The 21,632-nt window shown below is 35.2% G+C and overlaps 3 protein-coding genes across 4 annotated transcripts; 1 reads left to right on the top strand and 2 right to left on the bottom strand.

The window, feature by feature from the left end:
- Positions 1–3,107: 3,107 nt before the first annotated feature.
- On the bottom strand, positions 3,108–3,909 carry LOC132190206 (protein SMALL AUXIN UP-REGULATED RNA 51). The gene has a single exon (XM_059605119.2). It carries the CDS (start codon positions 3,726–3,728, stop codon positions 3,411–3,413), a length of 318 nt encoding a protein of 105 aa, XP_059461102.1. The 5' UTR covers positions 3,729–3,909; the 3' UTR covers positions 3,108–3,410.
- Positions 3,910–11,257: 7,348 nt separating this feature from the next.
- Positions 11,258–15,600, bottom strand: LOC132190349 (Pseudouridine synthase/archaeosine transglycosylase-like family protein). Its single transcript, XM_059605319.2, has 5 exons — positions 14,847–15,600; positions 13,632–14,037; positions 13,157–13,417; positions 12,250–12,336; positions 11,258–11,784 (listed from the first exon to the last, which is right to left on the bottom strand). Exons 1-5 carry the CDS (start codon positions 15,398–15,400, stop codon positions 11,647–11,649), a joined length of 1,446 nt encoding a protein of 481 aa, XP_059461302.2. The 5' UTR covers positions 15,401–15,600; the 3' UTR covers positions 11,258–11,646.
- Positions 15,601–19,547: 3,947 nt separating this feature from the next.
- On the top strand, positions 19,548–21,358 carry LOC132189390 (pentatricopeptide repeat-containing protein At3g56030, mitochondrial). 2 transcript variants are annotated; one of them, XM_088510544.1, is made up of 2 exons: positions 19,548–19,663; positions 20,122–21,358. In XM_088510544.1, the coding sequence occupies exon 2, from the start codon at positions 20,346–20,348 to the stop codon at positions 21,348–21,350; it is 1,005 nt and encodes a 334-aa protein (XP_088366670.1). In that variant the 5' UTR covers positions 19,548–19,663; positions 20,122–20,345; the 3' UTR covers positions 21,351–21,358. The 2 variants fall into 2 exon arrangements, with proteins under 2 accessions (XP_088366670.1, XP_059460105.2); XM_059604122.2 differs by having other exon boundaries at positions 20,132–21,358.
- The last annotated feature ends 274 nt before the right edge of the window (positions 21,359–21,632 follow it).

Consider the following 21,632-nt stretch of genomic DNA (forward strand, 5'->3'; position numbering starts at 1 on the left):
AGATAATTTTTTGTTTTTTTCCTATTTTTTTTCAATGTCATTTCTGGCAAATTCATGCTTTTCTAGTCTCCTCCTATTTGTTTGATGTTGGGTTATATTCGACTATAGTTTGCTTCAATTATACAACTGAATGATCCAATGGGATAAAGAATTAAAAGCAGGACCAACTTTGTGTAATACTCATAGAAAAATGTTGCTTATCAATTCCAAATGATTAGTCAAATTATAATTAAGGAAACCAAAGTTTGGGGCGATTTTTAATTCGACTTCCAAAGTTTCAATTTTTGCAATGCACACCCCCAAATTTGCAAAAAAAAATTCAATTTGACTAATGTTATCCCAAAATTCCCATATTGCACTAATTTTTTTATTTAAAAAATATGGCCACCCCTTTGGCCATCTGGCCATTTTGAGATAACATTGGTCGAATTAAAAAAAATTTGCAAGTTTGGAGGGGTGCATTACAAAAATTGAAACATTGGATATCGAATTGAAAATCACCCCAAACTTGGGGGGGAAAGTGTAATTTTTCCTATAATTAAAGCAATTTATAATGCCAAGTCTTACTTAATAAATAACAAATATTAAGAAAATATATATGTATTTAACTATATACGAAAGTGTTGTTAAGAATACTACACCTTTTACTAAAAGACTCTTATAAACTGACTGTAGCAATTTATATAGTACCGATTACACATCAGCTACTATTCAATTAAATTTAGCAATTAATTTTTTTATTTTTTAACTTTTAAGATACTCTCACGTGATTTTGTAAGAAATAGTATAACAAAAAATGGAGTAGTCAATCATTTTCTATGTATAAATATTAGAAAGAAAATATTCAAAACCGGAGGCCATGGCCGCTGGTTGGGTTGCTGTTCTAGAACATACAGAAATTCAGTAGTAAGTTTCCGTGATTGGATAAAATAGTTAGAAAATGAGGTGAGCTGAATGATTCAGTGAATATGATCAATGATCAAGGGGAATTCTTTCTTTTATACGCTTTCTTATTCATCCCCATTTCTCAAAAAGACGCTACTAGCCATGTTCTTTATTCAACCTTCTACTAACAAGTTAAAAATAATTTTTTATGTAATTAAGATTGACAGAGAGAAAAGTTGATTGCCAAACATTTAGAATAAACCAATTTAGAATAATAATAAAAAGGAGGATAACAAGGATTTGATTGGGTCAAATATCAGTTCAAATTGGATCCGTTGAAATTGAAACAGACGTTTCTTATTGGAGCTGAATTAAAGCTAAATCCTGATAACAATACATATATTATTATTAGATTAATGTTACCGTTTTTAATGCCGTTCTCTTAAAAAACTTACCCCACTAATCTCTCGTATATTTTTTTTAGAAAACTATATTCACGTAGGATTAAAAAAAACTTCATTTTCAAATTTTACCCCCCCCCCCCCCCCCCCTCTTTTTTTTTTCTTAAAGTCAACCCGATTCATAATCTTGAATTTGTGTTTGTTGGTACTTTTGAGTGGGTCTCCTAGAGGGATTAAATATTGGGTTGAAACCATAATCAGGCTAATAGTAGTGGACCCTTTGGGAAGCAGACAAACGAATTAATATTATGCTGTCACATGCATTTGTTTGTATGCTCTTATTCTACCTAATTAACCTGTGGACCACCTTACTAATCAATGTACCTAAAATGTCCTTGGATTGAACCATCAAGGACGTCCTTCATGTACCTTCATTTTTTTAGGTCCTCTAACTTTGCTCCTTCCATCTATTACAATGGAGGTATATATGGACCAAATTAAATCCCGGAAGGCCCACTTTCTCCCTCGTATTTTGAAGCATTCTCAATTGATTTTCTATTCTCACTTCCATTCGGATCAAGAATAAGAAAGACCATCATTTATATTCTCTTTTCTCATTTGAATTGTATATATATATATATGTGGAAGGAAATAACAGCCGAAGATGGTAACATCTGAATTCAGACTCATAAAATACGAACCGTTCATTTTAAATGAATTGTCTAGATCATGCCACCAATGCCCAAAAAGAAAAGTGGAATTGAAAATAAAATATTACACCTAATGCAAAACCCTAAATATTATAGCATGAGATCCGAATAGTAAAATATGGTAGCCATCTTTTAATACCCGTGGCAACTGCCAAGTCCCAACAGTTGCGTAATCGAAATTCATTGCAGATGGGCATGCAAAGTAGGTGCCTTAAATCTCAACCATCCTTTCAGTGACCACCACTTTAATTTTGCAAACGACCTCGCCTAACTGCCTCTAAATTTAACAAAAGGTAGGTGGTATTGTTGCTTTTATAAGTTTTTATTGACATTTTTATAACTTAATTAATATTTATCTTACAATGGTGACGTAGCATTTCCGAGCAACCGTGTAATAAGTCATTATTTAAAAATTTGACGATAAGTTGTGAAATTGACGTATCAGCATTGTCATATAGTTGTGAATAAAAAATACGTTAACATTTTCTCTTTTTTATAAAATGAGTTGATAATCCATGTTATTTTGTTTAATTTTTTAATCTAAGGAAATCATTATAAAAAGTGTATTAACAAGCATTTCTCGTAAATAGAAGAAGGGTCAGAAGCTCATCTGTGACTGTGAGTGAATCAGAAGATGCTTAGAACCATGGATATATTTTCTACTCTTGACTTTTCTTTCTCTCCCTTCTGCTATAAGATTTCTGCTGTGAATCCGTTCAATGCATATATGGTATGGAAATAGCCACTATTAAAAAAACAATGCTCTTAAAAAAAAGGGTATCTTAAAACACAAGTCATGAATCCGACATCCAGGAAATTAAAAGAAGAAACACTTAACAAAGAACCATATTGTACGTGATCTGCTTAGTTTGGACAATAAAAAGAAAGAAGGAAAGAAATATGTGTATATATATATTTTTATCAGGACAAGACATTCGATCCGTTTAGAGATCTTTTAGGAATCACCTTTTAACAGTTTTAACGGCTAACTGTTGATCTAATCAGAGACAGCCTTAGCCTAGAAAAATGTGAGCCGGACAAAATCCTGGAAACTGGTGCAGGCTGGTAACTTGAATGAGAGACAGAGTAAGAAAAGAGGTCATACCAAAAATGAAAAAAGAAAAAAATATATCTTTAATTAATATTAGTTCTCCCACAGGGTACATTGGTACAAATCTACACCACTGTGAGGAAAATTTCAAACTCTTGAAGATATATAAATCTAAAAACCCAGATTCACACAATATTCATGGGTTTTTTTTAAGAGTCAGAGTCTAAAATAAGAACCCTTTTAAGTAAAATAAAAAATAAAAACTATATAGAGAAAATTAGAACAGAGAAGCAATGGAAGCAGCTTCATCTTTTAGCAATTTTCTCGAGAAACAAACAAAATCTAGGCGTGCCTAATTAATCTTCATCTGAGCATGGATGTTAGAGACAGAAAAACTTCTTCTTCGCAAGGGATTGTGAGACCCATGTCGTGGCTGAAGCCAAATTCTTCTTCGGCTTGCTGGAGAAGGATTTGGAACTCAGGACGAGTCAAGTAAGAGATTGGGACAATGTATCTGCTTCTATTTTCTCCAACATATACAACAAAATGACCCTTTGGGACGTCCAAAGGGAGGCCTTGTTCATCATAGTCTTGCTGCTTCTTCCCTAAGCTTGAGCACCTCTTGAGAATTTGCTTCAGCATGGCTGCTTGAGGCAGTTTGTTTGATCTCTTGATAGCCATTTTTGGGGAGCAATGGAGTTGTTGGGTAAGATACAGAGAAAATGGTGGTGTGAAGGGCTGAGGGGTGTGTGGGGGGTATTTATGGCGAGATTAGGGGGAAGAAGTGAGAGACTTGAAACAAGTCATGTGGGGTTGTGGGGGCAAATGACAAAACCATTGGGTGTTTTTGGGGTCTTTGTGAGCTCAAGGACATGTTGGGAGCCAACCCAATTGGGTTAACTCCACACTGTTGCCCTTCTAAAGGACAACTTGGCCCCTCTCTCTCTCTCTCTCTCTCTCTAGCTTCAACTTTCAAGTAATAATTTCTCCTTTTATTTATCCTACTTAACCATTTTTTTTTTGCTTTCACACTCACCAAACTTATTTTTTTATTATTTTAATGAGGTAATTTAATAAAGTAGTTTGAATTTTTACTTTTCAAGACTTACCATTTTAATTAAAATAAAATTGTGAGGAAAGAATATTTACTAAAGATAGTAAATACTATTCACTCACCAAAATAAATAAAAAATAATATAAATTTTATCTCTTTCCTTCCCTATTATTTAAAAAAGTTTTATATATATAAAAAGAAGTATTTGAAAAAAATATTAAATGTAATAATAAAAGTTTATAGTTAAAATAGTGAGGCTTCTGGGTGCTTTAAAAAAGTGAATAGTTAAAATAGAGAAAAATATATTTTTAGTCATTTTTGTCATTTTTGTGAGGATGCTAAGAATGCTATACGTATTTTGGTGAGTAAAATTTACTTTAACTCTTATAAATGCTATACGTATTTTCAAGTGCTTATTTTCACGTGTCACAATGAAATTTATTATTAAATGCTATATACAATATTAAAATTGAGAAATACCGTGTCAATATATGGTACATATTTTTCTCACCTCATCTTACAAATTAACAATTAGATTTGTAAACCCCATATAAGTTGATGGTAGACTATATAAATCTAATGGTTTATATATTCAATTTGTAGAAGAATATTGGCCAAATATAAAGAACTTATTAACCTCTAACATTTATCTATTAAAACTTTTTTTCTCTTTTTCGGAGTCATTTTTTGCATTGAAAAAAAAAAAAAAAAAAAAAAAACTTTGAGGTAAAAAACTTTCTTCCTTATTTGCTGTTGAACTCAAATTTTCTTCAGTAAAAAACTTTGAGGTATTCTTTTCAAGTTTCCAAGAAGGGTTTTGCTATATATGTCCCCTCTTTTGGGGTTGTTTGACACACTCTTTCACCAACTTGTTCAGCCTTGAAATCACCCCCCACGCACTACTGCACTTGTAAACTTTTCCTAAATCTCTCTCTCTCTCTCTCAAAGTTACTCACAGAGTCACAGGAAGCATATATAGTACTGATCCAGCATGAAACTATATGATCTCCCTCCACAATTATTGGTAATTTCCTGTTAAAACTTTGTCCCACATCAACAACATTCTACTGTTTTCGTTTCAGCATGCTTTTGATCATCGCATGTAATCGTTGAAATTTCAGAGAAAATAAAGAGTCTGAAAAGTAGCACCAAGTCCTAAAGATGAAATAATTCTTCCTAGCTCGCTAGGATCCTTCTTCCTATTCAATGAGCAATAATTTGTGTACTGAGGCGTACGCCAACTTGCCGCTAATTATGTTGTTTGATCATCTTCTCTTCTCAATTGTGATTCTGCAGACGATAGTGACAGAAAGTGCAGAGCATTTCACATGCAGACATCCATCCCACGCTCCTCACATCTTGACCACCACTCCATAAATTATTTACACATCTTTGCTGTTAATTTGGGTAGTAAAATTATAAATAGACTCTTTTTGTAGGGGAATTTTTGAATTTTATAGGTTTAAATTATGTATTTTAACAGCATTTTTTAAATTCAGACTCCCAGCTAAAGCACGGTTCCCATCCTTTTTGTATCTCTGGGAAAATTCCCCTTGGACCAAGATAGATACGGAGAATCTTAGCACCCGAAAAAAAGAAAAAAAAAGAAAAAAAAGAAGAAGAGAGAGATAGATACGGAAAATCTAAGTATAGACTGATACGTAGGAGGTAGCAAGATCCTTACTAGCTCTCTAAATTTATTTTATTTTTTTAATTGTATATAGTTTTATTTTAAATTGAATAGGAGAAGAGGGTGCGATACATATTTTTTAAATCATGCATGCAAATATAGTTATTTTGAACATGTGTCAATTTAATAAAATGCAAACACCGTCACCTTTGAATTCATGGACCTCCTCCTATATATATATATATATATATATATATATGGTATTAGATATGTCAAAGTGACAAGCACTCAATCAATAAAAATGACTTGTTTTGTCTCTAAGAGGTAGTTCAATCGGCTAGATATCATGCTTTATGAAGCGGTGGTCATTAGTTTGAATATTCTCTTCCCCTCTTATGTGAACATGTAAAAATAAAAAATAAAAAAATTACTCGCTTTAAAACAAATGGGGTTTCCATGTGTTTGATGTATTTTAATAAAACTTAATTATTTTTATAAATTTATTTGTTAGAGAGTTTATAATGAAATATTTTGACCCATTAAATTAAATGGTTGTTACAAATTATTTACACCTCACTAAGTACCTCTTTTAATTTATTTTGTAATTTAATTCATCATTATATTGTGATTTTTTTTTTCATTAATTAAGTTAATATTCAACCCTATATAAGGTTTGCTTTGTAATTCTTTGAAAGGTATATATATATATATATATGTCACATGGAAAGGTTAGACAGTGTCATGTGATAGGCACGTGCAAATTTATGGGCGTAATTAAGGAGAAATGTGGAGTTAGTTTGGGGGGTTAAATAAGGGTAGTATTCTTGGTGAAATTTGTGGTCTATGATATACTGTAGTCTGTAGACCCATGGAGCCTAAAGTCAATATGGTTGGGCTATTGTCAAATGTGTATATCCTGGGAGCGGCGTGAGAGTACTGAACCTGTTTGATGTATTGGAATATTGCATTATATTCTTGAAATATTCTTACCCAAACGTTTTAAACAGAGCGAATTATTCGCACCTCAATTTAGTCATATATCCTATAAAAATAAAATTAAAAATAAAATCTTAAAAATACATTTTAGATTTATTATTCATTTAAAATAATTATATTATTTTATAAAATGGGTAGGTCAATTCTAACGCGACCAATTTAATTAAACGGGTCAAATCTTTCAATTAAGTTTATGTCGAATTTACAAGCAGTGTTGAAAATTATCGATTTTTATGTTACGTATATGATTCAAGTTGTGTTGAGACATGAATACATATATGAAAGTACAATTATTTAATTAAACGGATTATATTCTTTGGTTCTAACATTCTAGTTTCGAGTTGAAGTTGGTCAAATTCACCTAACCTTTAAAAAGAATTATCCACCCTAATTGCATGTGGTCCTCTCCTAATAGCAGTAGGAGCACATATGATGTGACATAAACATTGTGGAAATTAGCAGCTAGTTAGCGGTGTGTTTTATAGCATGGGTACCAATAGAGCATTTGGATCTCCAAATTGACGGAAGGGAAGTCGTTCTTGTTAAAGAATGGGCAAAATTGTCTAATAATTTTTTTTTTAACAATTCTGTCCTTATCCTAATGAGAACGGGTACCTCTCCGTGGATTCCCGGTCTACCAATAGAAGGCAGAATAGGTAGGAAGAGTAATTATGGTTGTAGCTAAGCTAGGGCAACAGAGTCTTCCCTCTTAACAGTTAACATACGGCCTGTCCTCTTTCCTCGTCCCCGTTTTATCATCCCCCCAACCCAACCAGTACACTCACATCGTACGCGTATTAATATACCCTTTACTTTGAGGGCTACCCACCATGCACACATGCTTTATCATTATTATTAATTGTCAACAATGTCCCACCCACCACGTACCCGACCTAGCTAGTCAATTCAATAAGTAAATAATGATAAGTTTAAAATATATATATTATAAGTTTGGAGTATGAAAATTGGTTACGAGAGTTCTCAAGGATAACTTAATTGACTGAAAATCACGTCTTATGAAATATAAATTATTAGTTTGAATCTCCTTTTTTCTTTTTACGTGGACATGTAAAAAAGAAAAGAAAATGATAATGAGAAAATGAAAGACTGAAAAGGGTAGCAGGCAGGCTAGGTCTTCATAAGTTTAAAATATATATATATATATATATATATATATTTTGTAAGTTTGGAGCATGAAAATTGGTATCGAGAGTCTTCAAGGATAATTCAATCAGCTGAAAATCATGTCTTATGAAGTAAAAATTACTAGTTTAAATTCTCATTTTTCTTCTTGTGTGGACGTGTAAAAAAAAATTGATAATAAGAAAATGAAAGACTGAAAAGGGTAGCAGGCAGGCTACGCCTTGATAAAAAAGGTAGCAACAGATGCATGTTCTGTGAATGATATTGGTTGGTGAAAAGACGATTAAAACAAAGAGAGAAATAGGAAGGGGGACCCTCTGTTCTCATCCAAAGATAACAAGTTAATAGATCCAATCAAGGCAAATTTGAAGGAAGAGAGGGGTAGAAAATGACCCCTCTGTTTAAGCACATGAAAGGCATCTTACTTTTGTCCCAAAACCTATGGTAAAAGACAACCTAGTTATAAGGACTTCACATGAAGTTGAAATGTCACCCAAACTACCCAAACTGCTTGCCTTACATCATAAATGTCATTACACTTCTTCTTATTATTATTAGTAATGTTACGTACTCGAGCATCTCTCATCAACCCACTCAGTTGATTAGATTAGCCTTTATTCTACATAAAACGGACATGATCTTATTCTCGTCACAATGAATGTTTGTTTAGAGCACTTGCTGAGAAAGATTATGATACAAACTTCAAGTAAAACTTGTATTATTGAAAATCGCCGGCTAGCTTGCAACTGGAGGATGCCAACGAGCTCATATATACATAGTTAGGATTGCATATAAGCATTAGGGTAAAGCTTTCTTCCAAATTGGGTTGGAAGAATTTCTTTCAACTCAGTTTATAAAAATGACATGTATCTATTTTTTTTAATAAAATGTGAGATGTACATGAGTTTTTAATATTATTTATTTCGACTTTGTCCCTACTATTAAAAAACATGTGCATCTCACATGTTCAAATGATACATGTCATTTTTATAGACTGACTTAGAGAAAAACTCTGTCCTAAGCGTTATGTAACACTTAAGATCATAACATATATGCCACACGTTTCACATTTGACGTAATGTATAATGGCCCATCTTTATCCCATTGGTCCCCTTATATCAAATGAGAAGTTGTCCAGGAGTTTATAGATCAAGGTATATAATACGTAGAAATTAAATTTTTTTATTTTTTATTTTAAAAAATCACGTGGATGGGGACCTTATTGAGAGGCAGATGTACATAGAAAATAAATGGAGACAAGGAAACGTAAACATGTTTTGCACTACCTAGAAAAAACCTTGACACCGACTAGACGAACTGGTATTTTGTGGTACAAATCCTTCGGACCAACCGCCTAGAGCTTTACTATGTCGTTGAATCAATGGCGTTGGCCTACAACCAGCTTCATCAACTTTAATGTAACATATTTCGAGCCACACGTACAGTAGGGGTGATTAACAACATCTTTTCAAACCTAACGTGCAATTCTCCTATAAATCAAGAAGAAATTATATGTACAACTGCAATGGCCCCCATTACAGCTCACCGTTGGAGTCCGGAGCACCAAAGGACTTGAGGGATGTACCCTCAACCCCACGGGTATCCCTCCACATGTACCTTGCCTTCACATTCAAAATTGGCGTGCAACAGCAACATATATATACTGTCCTCCCACGTTAGGGTTAGGGAACAACAGGGTCCAAGCCAGGTTGGTTGATTTGCGCATGAATCGCCCGCAACTGTTCCCACATAGCGTTGAGTTAAGTGATGTACTTAAAGGTGTTACGGTTTTTATTACGAGTTTTTATTGCCTGACGTGACATTTATCATATCAATTGCTAAAATGTAGATTGTTGTTTGATAATATTTTACTTTACACTTATTTTCATAAAACAAAGATTATAAATTTTGTTTCATTTGTTAGGATTTAACAAAGATTCTAATGGAGATTTAGAGATGATTAAAGGGGATTAAAAGATTGGAATCTCATGTTATAAATTTTTAAAGTTTAAGGGAAACATTAGAAAATGCTTACTAGTTTAATGGTACAAGTAAAATTTCTCAAAAATATAAATATAAAAATACCCTAACATTTTTATGTAGCATTATGAGCCTCAACGTACAACAAAGAAAGTCAAATAATTTCCCTGGCTAAAAAGTACTGTACATTCATTACTATTAAAACGAATAACCATAATCCAACTACTCTATTTGAAAAAAACAAATAATAAAACCGACGACAAAAAGTAACTAGAACAGTGGAATATGTTTTGTGATTAGACTATTGTGGAGGGAGTCGGTGAAAGAAAGTAACGACCACAACTGGCCTAATCGGAGTCTAGGGTACTGTACATGGCTTGGGCTCATAACTAGGCATGTGATCATCTGATCGGGGGACAAAAAAATAAGGACAGATAAGATGTTATATGGAACACTTTTTCTTAAGTTTTTTTTTAGTCTCGAATTAATTAATATTAAGATAAATTTTTTTTATTATATTAATATTAGTTTAATATCAAGTTTATAGTATTTAAGGAGTAGCTCAATCGGCTGTGAACCACGCTTCATGAAACGAAGGTCACTAGTTCGAATCTTCCCTCCCCATTTCCTTGTGTGGACATATAAAAAAAATATACATATATCAAGTTTATAGTAAAAAAGAGGTAATGACTGCTGGTTCAAACTACTGGCCCGTGGCCTCTTGTCTCACGCAAAAAACAAAAGCCCAACAAGATTAATTTCTTAGCCCAATTGTAAAAGAGGAGTGAAATAAGATGTTCATATAAATTGGAAAATTTAACTTCTCAGACCCAGACAAGTGTTAATATTTCCCTCGAAGAATTTCACTTTGCTCAAATCCTAATATTTGAACGACTATGCATGAAAGTACAGTCATAACTGAAGCCCATTTGAGACAATGGAAGATTTCAATGGGCCGTGGCTGCATCCACATACTTAGCCCAATTAAGGGTTCATTTTAGACGTTTGATAGAATAACAGTTTGGCCTTTAAAATCTCAATTAAACTTTTAAAATCTTATGTTTTTTTTTAAAACACACCCTTTAGCTACAATTTGAAAGCAATTTTTAAAAGATGCACTCCCAAACGATACATTTTCTTCAATTTAATTTAAAATTACACTTTCGATTTGCAAGATCACAATGCCAAACAACAAACACACTCTAAATAACAACAAACACACTCTAAATCGGGTTCAGCACCTAGTGAAATGAATGTCACGACCAAATGAAGAGGTAGCTCATGGCCTAACGTCCAATTTTTAAATCTTTTAGCTTTTTTCCCTTTTCCTCTTTTGGTTTATTGGTTTAAATCATCGTGGAGTGGTGTTTGGGAAGTGAATAAGAAAATTCAACAATATCCACAATCTACAAAAAATAGTGATCAACATTAATATACTAGATTAGAAAAACTTCCCACAACTTAGTTTGGAGAAAGAAAAATGTTTGGTGAAAATTTGAGCAGAGATTTTTCTTTTTTTTTTTTCCAAGCACTATGGAGAGCCGTAGAAGTTAATGTGCACACCAAACATGAAGACCAACACCAATAGTCAAAGAAAAGAAGTTTACAGGAAAGACAAGAAGATGATCATTCTCAGTGTAGCGTCTTGCCTGTGCTGATTTGAAAAAGTGCTGCTCCTTGGTCCCTACTATGAAGCTCTTCTCCTGCTTGAATTAACTTGCCATTTATCCCATAAAAAAGAAAAAAGAAAAAAGAAAAAGAAAAGGCATCAACTTGCCAAAAACTCTGGTACATATCTAAGTAGTCAACACAGCCTGCTGCTGTGAAGCCTCTTCGGCTTGCAAGCCCTCATAATAATTGACGAGGACCTTCCATCCCCCAGGACACATAAAACCCTCAGGAGGGTTCTCTCCGTTTCTTGCATAAGTCCGCATCTGAAATAATGAAGTAAATCCAATGAATAAGATGAAGTATTCATTGAAAAACTAGAAGGAAAATTCTAAAGAAGTTGAAGCAACAGACAAGATTTGAAGGTTTTGCCTTTTAAATTTTTCTTTTCTTCAAATATGTGCTTTATGGTGACATGAACTGAATTTTTTCTAACTGATTTATCATATTATATGTTGATCATCGTAGAGTTTTGATCTAATAAATGGTTAAATCACCAGTTATCATCCTTGTCATGCATCAGCCTTGCCATTGTCACCCCAACCACAAAATGTGAGAAATCATGGATTTACTATGCTAAGGATGACCATTTAAAGCAAACTGTAGATTAAATAGCCCAATATAATTTACCAAACTTGACCATTTAAAGCAAACTGTATCGTAAAAACTCCTTCGAGTCCTTGGAGCTTGATTCGTTCTATGGGCAACCGGGAATGAGATATAGTTCCTACCTTGGTTCCGGAGATGAAGAGGAAATCTTTAGCACGTGAAGGCTCGAAAAATGCCATCTTCTTTTCCAGAGTGTCATAAGCTGCCACCTGCACTTATAAGGAAGAAAGATGATTAAGAGGGCACACAGAACCGAGCTTCTTCACCTCTCATATTACAGAAACCAGCAACAGCAATTATATCCAATGGTAAACCTACAAGCACTTGAGTCATGGCAATTTGTATACAGGGTTCAGATGTGATCAGACATATCAAATTGATAGAAGAATATGCAGAGCTTCTTATCAGCAAAGAAAATGATCAGGAAGTAATCTGCACGCATTGTATTGCGATGGAATAAATTATAAAGCGTGGGCCTTAGAAGCACTTCAAATTCCCTTTTGCCTGACATGAACTGCACTTGTATCTTTCAAGCATCTTTTGATAGATAAAACATCTAATTAAAGAGAATACCGAAAGAAGGCATGAAAGTGGTGGAGGTTGAAAGCCATGCAAAAGCCATCTTTAGGAACCAAGTTTGAGCTTTGCTAATAGGAAGCTCCACAACTTCAAAAAATTTTGTGGTATACACAAATATGGACCATTTCCATAAGTTCCCAACTTCAGTAGTTTGAAGAGATATAATAAGAAAAAACGGCATACTATAGATTATTAGCAGTATACGACAATCTTTCTCATCATTCAAGGAACTCATGCACAAATTCTTGGACTTTGATAACTAATGAGTAACTGCCAAGGGAGAAAATTTAATTTAAGACCAGCAAAAATAACTTTATATTGCGATCAACCCGAATATCTAGCAGAGTTTGATGCCACAAAGCCATAGGATTGCAAATAAGGGGCAATGAGACAGAAATAAGCAATGGAGCTTCAACAGTCTGGCTTAAAACAAAGCATGATGTTACCTACCTTGAATGGCAAAATATTTAGCTTCTCCAGGCCAGGAGCCATGCTTAACACCTTTTTCCCATGATCAGGGTCATATAAATCCCTCTTCTCAGTTGGGTGACCCATACCTGCAGGATCACGGCCAACAATGTAAAAATTAGCACCTGCATTTATCCGTGCTTTAGCATGCCACTGTACTTCAGTTGGACCAGCATAATGCATAGGTGACGGGAAAATGGCTACAATGGTAGTCTCAGGGTCAAGAACCCCATCCTCTAGGACCTGAGCAGAAACAAAAAACAAGCGCAAAACTAAGATTTTGGACACTTACAAATAAATTGATTAAATTTAGATTATGGAGTACATGAATACACAAGTTGGATATGCCAAAATCACTTCGTCACCAAAATGATGATGCAATTCTGAAAAGGGAGAAATTTGCAGCAGCCAAACTTGTTATATTTCAATGTTATATACAAAGAGCCATGGAAATAACCTTGCTATGTTGCTCCATCCGAACATCCAAGGGCACATCATCTGCCTTTGTGAAACCACCCAAAGGATGCAGCAATAAAATTGGATTCCTGTAGCCCATTTCCAAAAGTCTAGTCCGTGTATCATTCATCAACAAAGCATGCCCATTATGCACAGGGTTCCTCAATTGAAAAGCAAAAACTGCATCAGCCTGACGCTTATCAAATTCCTTCCGGAGTTGTTTGGGTGAGAGCCTGTAGTGATCAAGCCCGTCGTTATATTTGATAGGATCTAAAACTTCCATATCTCCACCAACCAACCAATTTCCAGCGGGACTAATAACCTCCTCGACATATGGCAATCCTGGAGCAGTAGTACCCCAAGTTCTAGCTATTCTTTCTTCTTTGTGATGCTTGTATATCTCGATACTGCAAAAGAATTAAGTATTAGAAAGGTCAATAAACTGAGCTAGGTACACGTTTGCAGTTCTAGTTATATATTATAGACTAGTACAATAATACTATAATACAAATACAGAGAAACCATAATTGAAATAAAGAAAATGGTTTACTTCCCAAACTTCAGAAGTTCCGGCCAAAACCCAAGATTTGGCTGCTCAAACCCATGTGGTCCATATTCAGATGAGAAAGACACATGGGATAGAGAGAAGGGGAAAGGAGAACAAGTTTAATTCTTTTTTTTTCCTGGAAACCCCAACCAAACTCAGTAAATGTCATGCCTGGGCCCGATATGAGTTGGCTTCCATAGAACACAACAGGCTATCAGCATTTTCATGCTCATGACTAGATCACGCACACAATTATTAAAGAAGAAATGTTCATTTAGGAACAAGAAAAACTCAACAGCATCACATAAATATTGGGTATTGTCTCCACACACTCATCCATTCGAGATTTAAATATATTTGTAAATCCAGTGTGCGAAGCCAACTCAAATGCATCCTAAAAAAAAAACATTAGGAACAAAACAAACTATTCCAATTTTACAATCAGAAAAGATTCCCTTTTGACTTACATTGTCAAAATTCTCTTTATTTTCTATTGCAGTACCTAACAATCTTCTCTTGAAATACCAAACCAAACAAATATGTAACGTCATAAACAAGCTCTCGCTGGTTCCCATATTTAACAAATAACAAAAACTATTCCGTCAAAACCGGAATTAAAGAGCATAAATTATTTGAATATACAACATTCTCGTACTGAAAACGACTAACCTTCGAAGAATACCGACCAAATCTCCATCGGGTCCAACCAACCCCACATTGGGAGACGACCCAATTCTCTCCTTGGTCTCGTCGTCAATAGCCAGAACAATGGGAAGCGACATGTTCGCCACGGACCCATCTTTCATTCTCAAGCAATTGAAATGCAAGCTCTGCAAATACTCGCTCTCTCTCATGAACCCTCTCAACGGGCTCGCCCACCCCTCGCTGATCACATGCACCCACTCGATGTCAACCTTGGTGAGCCTCACCTTGGGCATTGCCTCCGCCTCCGACTTCTTCTTTCCCCGCTCGCTCTCCGGCACCACAAGATCCACCAGGGCCCCACCGTCCGGGTCGATCAGAGAGCTCTTGATCGAAAAGGAAGACGAAGAAGAACCATCAACATGCATTGTGGGTTTGTACACGGTGGAGATCAATGGGTTGGAATGGTATATGGGTTTGTGCCGGATCTTGGTGCCGTAGCTTGTGTAGGCACTTTTCTTGATTGTTCCGAGCTTGAGGTTGAGGTTGTTGGTGATGTGTAATTTAATGGTTAGAGACATTTTTGTGGGAGTGTTTTGGGGGTTTGGTTTAGAGAACAGGTGCTTGGAAGTGATAGAGAGATCCGAGTAATATGGGGAATTGTACCCGCGACGCTAAATTTAGCGAACATCATCTTGTGGGGGAAAAAGAAAGAAAGAAAGAGCAGCAAAAATCCACACGTTTGTTTGTGCTCCGCCAGCCTTTTTTCAGTGAGTGGATAGAAGTTGGCTACAAGTCTATATTAGCACGTTGGGGACCAGTGTTTTTGTGAGGTCAAGCCGTCAAGGCCTTGGTTGTTGAAAGCAGCAAGCCCAGGCTTTGCCCTTTCTCATGCCTCTCATTCAAACTACAAACAGCCCAGGCCCTCATATCATTCCAATATTGGGTAAGGAGATACCTATAGTTACCTCAATCCGCCTTTTAAGAAAGGAGAATGGTTAACTTAAAAGGGTTTACTCATGGAATTCGATGAAGCTACTCTAACGCTCGAGTTAGTAAAAGTAGGTCGAGGGAAAATTTAGGTAGAGTTTTGCTAGGATCATAATTTTATCTTATTTATATAGGGTGGCGCTTCTTCCCTTATCATAAGAATTTTATGAACTCCCATTAATAAGTTGTTATTGACTTGGAGATTTTCTTGCATGGGGTGGACATTCGGATAGTTGAACTGGCAGAGGGAAAATTGACCGTTAAGCAAAAAAACAATCGACTGTTGAGCGTTATATTTGAACGATGGTGCACTAGAATCCTAATAGCTAGCTAGGATGTGAATGGTCAAACTCTCGACGAATCACGATTCTTGATATTTCTAACGGTCAACCAAGCTTTTATGGCGGATGAGCCCATTTAGGGCATGCGGATATCCAAGGCCTCTAATAGTCCTTCAATTTACCCTTGAATGATAAAATTTGAATAAAAGCCTTGGACTCATTGGTATTCAGACCATCCAAAATAATACTAAAAAAGTACATTATTTCTTGAAAGCAAGTATTCATTTTTTACATGTTAAAAAACTAGACAATTTTATTTTCAACCCAATTAAGAGAAAAGTAATGTCACCGATCAAGGCAATACTGAGTTGGCAACAATTTGTCACCTCGTCAAGAGTGTGCAATAAATTATATTGAATGAGTAGTGATAATAGAGACGCCAGCGTAAGTGAACAATCACTCACGCCGATTTATTATAACATAAAATATTATTAAAAAAGTTTATGAACAGTAACATTAAAAAAATTATATTGTAAAATAAACCAGTAATCACTACTCATATTGAATACGTAGAGACGTCATGGATGAAGTCCGCGTAGGTTGACTATTTAGAGACTAGAGCAGCATTATTGTTGAAGACCCACTAGCTCGAAACAATTTGATTACATGTATCTCTGGGTCCGGGAGGTTGAAATGATAGGCCAGTTTACGTTGGCCATTGGTCAAGGCTCCACCATTGTTGGTTGTAGTCGTCTTTTGCAATCAAAATCATTCTTCTTTGATTCTTCTGTCCTCCCCTCCACTAGAAGGTAATAATGAACCCGAAAGAGAATGTAGCCGCTTCTACCATAAAGATTCACACACTGGCTTCCAACTTCCAAGGTCCGAGGGCCTAAACCAAAAAGCTTCAAACCATCTCGCCGCCTCATGATTGGCTGCCGCGGACAATGTGGGGTATTTTATAATATGAGAGAGTGAGGGTATGTACAGCACTAAGTAATGGAAAAAACACTTTTGATTTGTTAATTTCCTTAATGCTCTTTGCGTATGTTCCTCTTGTTAACTTCTGATTTGTATAAGAAATAGATGTAATTAATTAATCTACTTTTCTTTTTCTTTTTGGGTGAAGTCCACGTACTCTCATCAAATTACCACATAATTGATAATGTTTTCCAAAATTTTTAATTGTGACAATGTCCCTTCTAAATTATCAAAACATTGTCACTGTTCCCTCAATACTAACAATAAGACAAAAATACCCCTATAAATTTTTCAATAAGACAAATACTCCTATAAATTTTTTTTAAAAAAATGATTTTTTTTTTTTAAGTTTTAGTTTTTTTTTTTAGAAGTTTTTGTATTTTTTTATTTATTTTATTAAGGGTAATTTCGTCATTTGAGGGAATATTGACAATTTTTTATAGTTTGGGAATAAATATTGTCACAATTGAAAGTTTGAGAGTGACATTATCAATTGGGTAGTAGTTTTGAGGGGTACGTGGACTTTTCCCTTTCTTTTTTGTTGTATTTGGCTATAATTTGGTTTGTAGTAGATTCTGTTTGTGGTATTTGTCTATGATTTTGGTTTATGATGTTAAGATATGATGAAAGAACAATATATGGATGAATGGTGAAATGGTTGAATTGTAGTGAATAATAGAAGTGCAAAACAAAGTAATGGTATATATCGCACTACTGCTTTATTATGCTGATGTGCTATTTGCTAATTCATCATTGCTTTTTGTTTTTCTCTTTTAAGATTCAACAATGGATTGACAAGTTCTCACCCAAGATATGATCTATTTTGGATTTTTGTACTATTAAAATATTTGGAAATGTTTTTGTGATATTGTAGTGTTGAAATTCATTCATCTATTGGAGACTTAAAGTCATTTTTGTGGAGAGGACAAAAGCCCATTCTTAAAGTATGTTTGGTATATGAAATGACTATTTCATTAGAAAAAATAATAACCTTCGTTCAAAATAAAATAATGTAGAATAAAAAAATCTTGGTGTCCTCTCAAAAAATAATATTTTTTTTCCCTCTTAATTGTATTTATATATTTGTCTATCGAAATTTTAAACAAGTTGAAGAACTATATTTGGACAGCCTGATAGCACACATAAGCCCTCAATAGAGGATAATCAGATTGACAGGCTCTCCATAGAGCCCATGTGCTCCTACCTGAGCATTTACTCGGCCCATCAAAGACCTCACAAATTGCTGGGTATTGGCTGCAATCCACATATCCAGTAGAGGGCCCATTAACATGAACTATGGTGCTAATACAGAGTAATTCTGGTTATTTTACTTTTATTTTTCTGCCTTGCTCATGATTTCGGGTAAACAAGCTATTCTATATATATATATATATATATATATATATATTTATTTATTTTAAGATTGCAATTTTATTTTAACGTGGAAAGTGGAATGCACTTGTCATTAAATGTTTTAGCCTCGTTTGGTTCGCGGAATAGACCCCTATAAAAAAATAACTGATCCTACGGTATAACTATTATTTTATTTGGTTACACACTATTCCTGCGAATAGTTTATTCCCATGAGACTACTAATCTCATACACACATTTTTTTATTGGCTTAGCTAATCCTTAAGAAATGTAATACATTTTTCAATATATATATTAAAAAAATTAAAACAAAATAAAAAATATAAAAAAATAAAGTGAATAAAGTGGGTGGCTTGACCACCCATTGGGGTGGTCGACCACCCACATTACATAAGGGTTGGGCAAGCTATTATTATCACGGTGGCCGCTTCTGTGGGGGGAGGTCGGCCACCCTTTTTTTTTATTATTAAAAAAAAAAAAATTAATATGAGTTTGAAAAAGATGAGGTTTTTCATAATTTTGATTTAATTTTAATTTTTACATGTGTGTTGTTATCTACCTAATAAATATGAATAATTATTCTATTTCACATTCTTTTATTCCCAGTAATAATAATTATTTTTTTTAATGAACTATACATTTCGCAAACTAAATGAGGCATTCAAGTATAAAATTAATTATTAAAGATATTGAAAATACATTAATCGCCAATAAAATTTACAACTCTCTCACCCTACACTACAACTTTTTCGTTTTATCTTGTAATTATTTCGCATTTCATAAACTTATTTTTGCATATTTTGTACCACTCCCATTAAAATTCCATGACCATTCACACGAAACACGTGACCCGCTCATGCAAGTATGCAATGGCACACTGACAACTACACAAAACACGTGACTCACTCCCCTGCCCTTTGACCACGCTTCATTGGCCGAGCCCAATCAACAATCTCCCAGGCTCCCAGCAGTCAGGTATGCACTAACATACCAGTCATTTTTCAAAAGCCTTGAGGGCCATTTAGTCAATTTATTTGTAAATCCGTTCAACAGCCGGCACATATCGTAGCCGTCCGATGCAAATCCCCAAAACCCTAAATCTCTATAAATCACATAACGCCCTCCTCCCGGAACCTCACACCAAAATAGTAGTTTCTATCGTTCCTCTTCATCCTATTCTCTGTCCGGAAGTTCAACTACGATGAGCGTGGGTGTTTCAGGTACGTAGTTATATATCTCTTAGCAGTAATTAATTTCTACATTTTGAAAATATGAATGGGTTGTAGTAAGTCCATATGTTGCAAAATATTTTCTCACAACACCCCATTTATATATTCAAAATGTTAAACGAAGCCGCTCCGTAATTTATTCATTTCGCAGGTTTTCTCAGCTCTGTAAATTTAATTGACTACTGTATCTTTACAATTTCTAAGAAAATTTTGGTGACGACGTTTTTAAAGCTTTTGTTTTGTTTTTGTTTTTTTTTTTTTTTTTTCTCGTTTTCATTCATTAATTTTTCACTAGTTAAGCTTCATCCATAACTCAACCTGTACTTACAGCGTTATTGGGGATCTAATTTCTTCTAAAATTATATATGTCTCCGGTTTGCAATTTGATTTTTGCTATATGTTTGATTTACTTTGTTACTAAATTTTTTATTTTATTTGTACATATGCAGGCTAATGCAGCGTTGTAACTTTATATGCAAGAATGGGCGATTTTGGGAATAATAAAATAAATAGTGCTTTACACCATATCGGGGTGAATGATTATCATTCATGTTCGGTAGCACATTCAATTGAGGAAGTAACTTTTTGAAAAACATGCGACCATTAAAATCTCATCCTTTGAAAACCCCTTTGCTCTCAATCCCCATATCGGTTGTAACACCCTAAGAAAGAAATGTCGCTTCTCCGAAAGCTCCCACATAAACCCTATAAGTCCCCTTCTATCCCCACTGTGATCAACCGTTTCTTCACGACCCTAAACCCTGACCCTAACCCATTTCCTGATGTGCCCACTTCTGCCTACTACGACGACCTGGTCCATGCTGCAGGCCGGTCTAGAGATTTCGAAATGGTCCGCCACCTCCTCAACAAGCGCGTGAGGGACGGTTGCTTCAACACCTCCAAGACGTTCAACTTCATCACCAACACGGAGACCTCCTTGTCCGTACTCCACGACCTTTCTCAAACCCTAGCTCTCGTCGACAAAGGGTTACCACAGAAGAGCGCGTACGATTCATTGGTATCGCGTCTGAGCAAGTTGGGTCGAATCGATGAGTCTGTGCGCGTGGTGCACGAGATGGCGCGCAAGGGGATCGGTTTGAATGCGTGTAGCTTTCATCCCATACTGAACGCGCTCACGAGGAAGAAGGAAATGAATCGTGCGCAGGGCGTCATGAAGCTGATGAGGCAATATCAGATAACACCAGATTTGCAGGCTCACAATTACTTTTTGTCGGCTTATTGTTTCATTGGAGATTTGGCTTCCGCAACTGAGGTGTTGACCAAGATGGTAGAGGAGGGAGCGAAAGCAGACACGCGTACATACGACTCGCTGGTGCTGGGCGCATGTAGTGCGGGGAAGGTGGAGGCTGCACTGGTGGTGTGGAGGAGTATGGTTGATGACGGGGTCCCGGTGCCATTGTCCACACACATGCACGTTGTAAAAGCACTGCTGAGGCTGGGCTATTATGCGCAGGCCGTTGAGTTTGTGAGGATTTTAGCTGGAAGAGACAAGTGGTTGGACACTAACAACTTCGGGTGTTTGGCTAGCAAGCTCATACAGTTAAAGAGGTTTGGCGAGGCAAAGTTGGTCTTGGAGGAGATGAACGAAAGAGGGTTGGAGATTGGAGATAAATTAAAGGACTTTTATCGCCCGGATTTTGCATATAAAAAGAACTAGTTTCAGAAGATCCATAGCGATTTGATCATTATGTTTTTACTTTGTTCAAAGTATTCCTCAATTAAAAAAAATCTCATCATTTACTCCCCAAATTATTTCCCCCAAAATTTTTGACACCACTCTCCATTTCATCCAAAATTTTAATACTCATTTAAACTTACAGTGTAAAGGAAATTGCCTTCACATAGAAGAATTACAAGTTGCATTGTGATTAGGGTGATTCCTTAAGGCACTCCATGTTGTATTTATAATTGCAAGTATTTATAATTGCAAGTAGCTGCA

The sequence above is a fragment of the Corylus avellana genome, chromosome 9 (genome assembly GCF_965113065.1).
Source record: "Corylus avellana chromosome 9, dhCorAvel1.hap1.2, whole genome shotgun sequence".
Taxonomy (NCBI): Eukaryota; Viridiplantae; Streptophyta; class Magnoliopsida; order Fagales; family Betulaceae; genus Corylus; species Corylus avellana.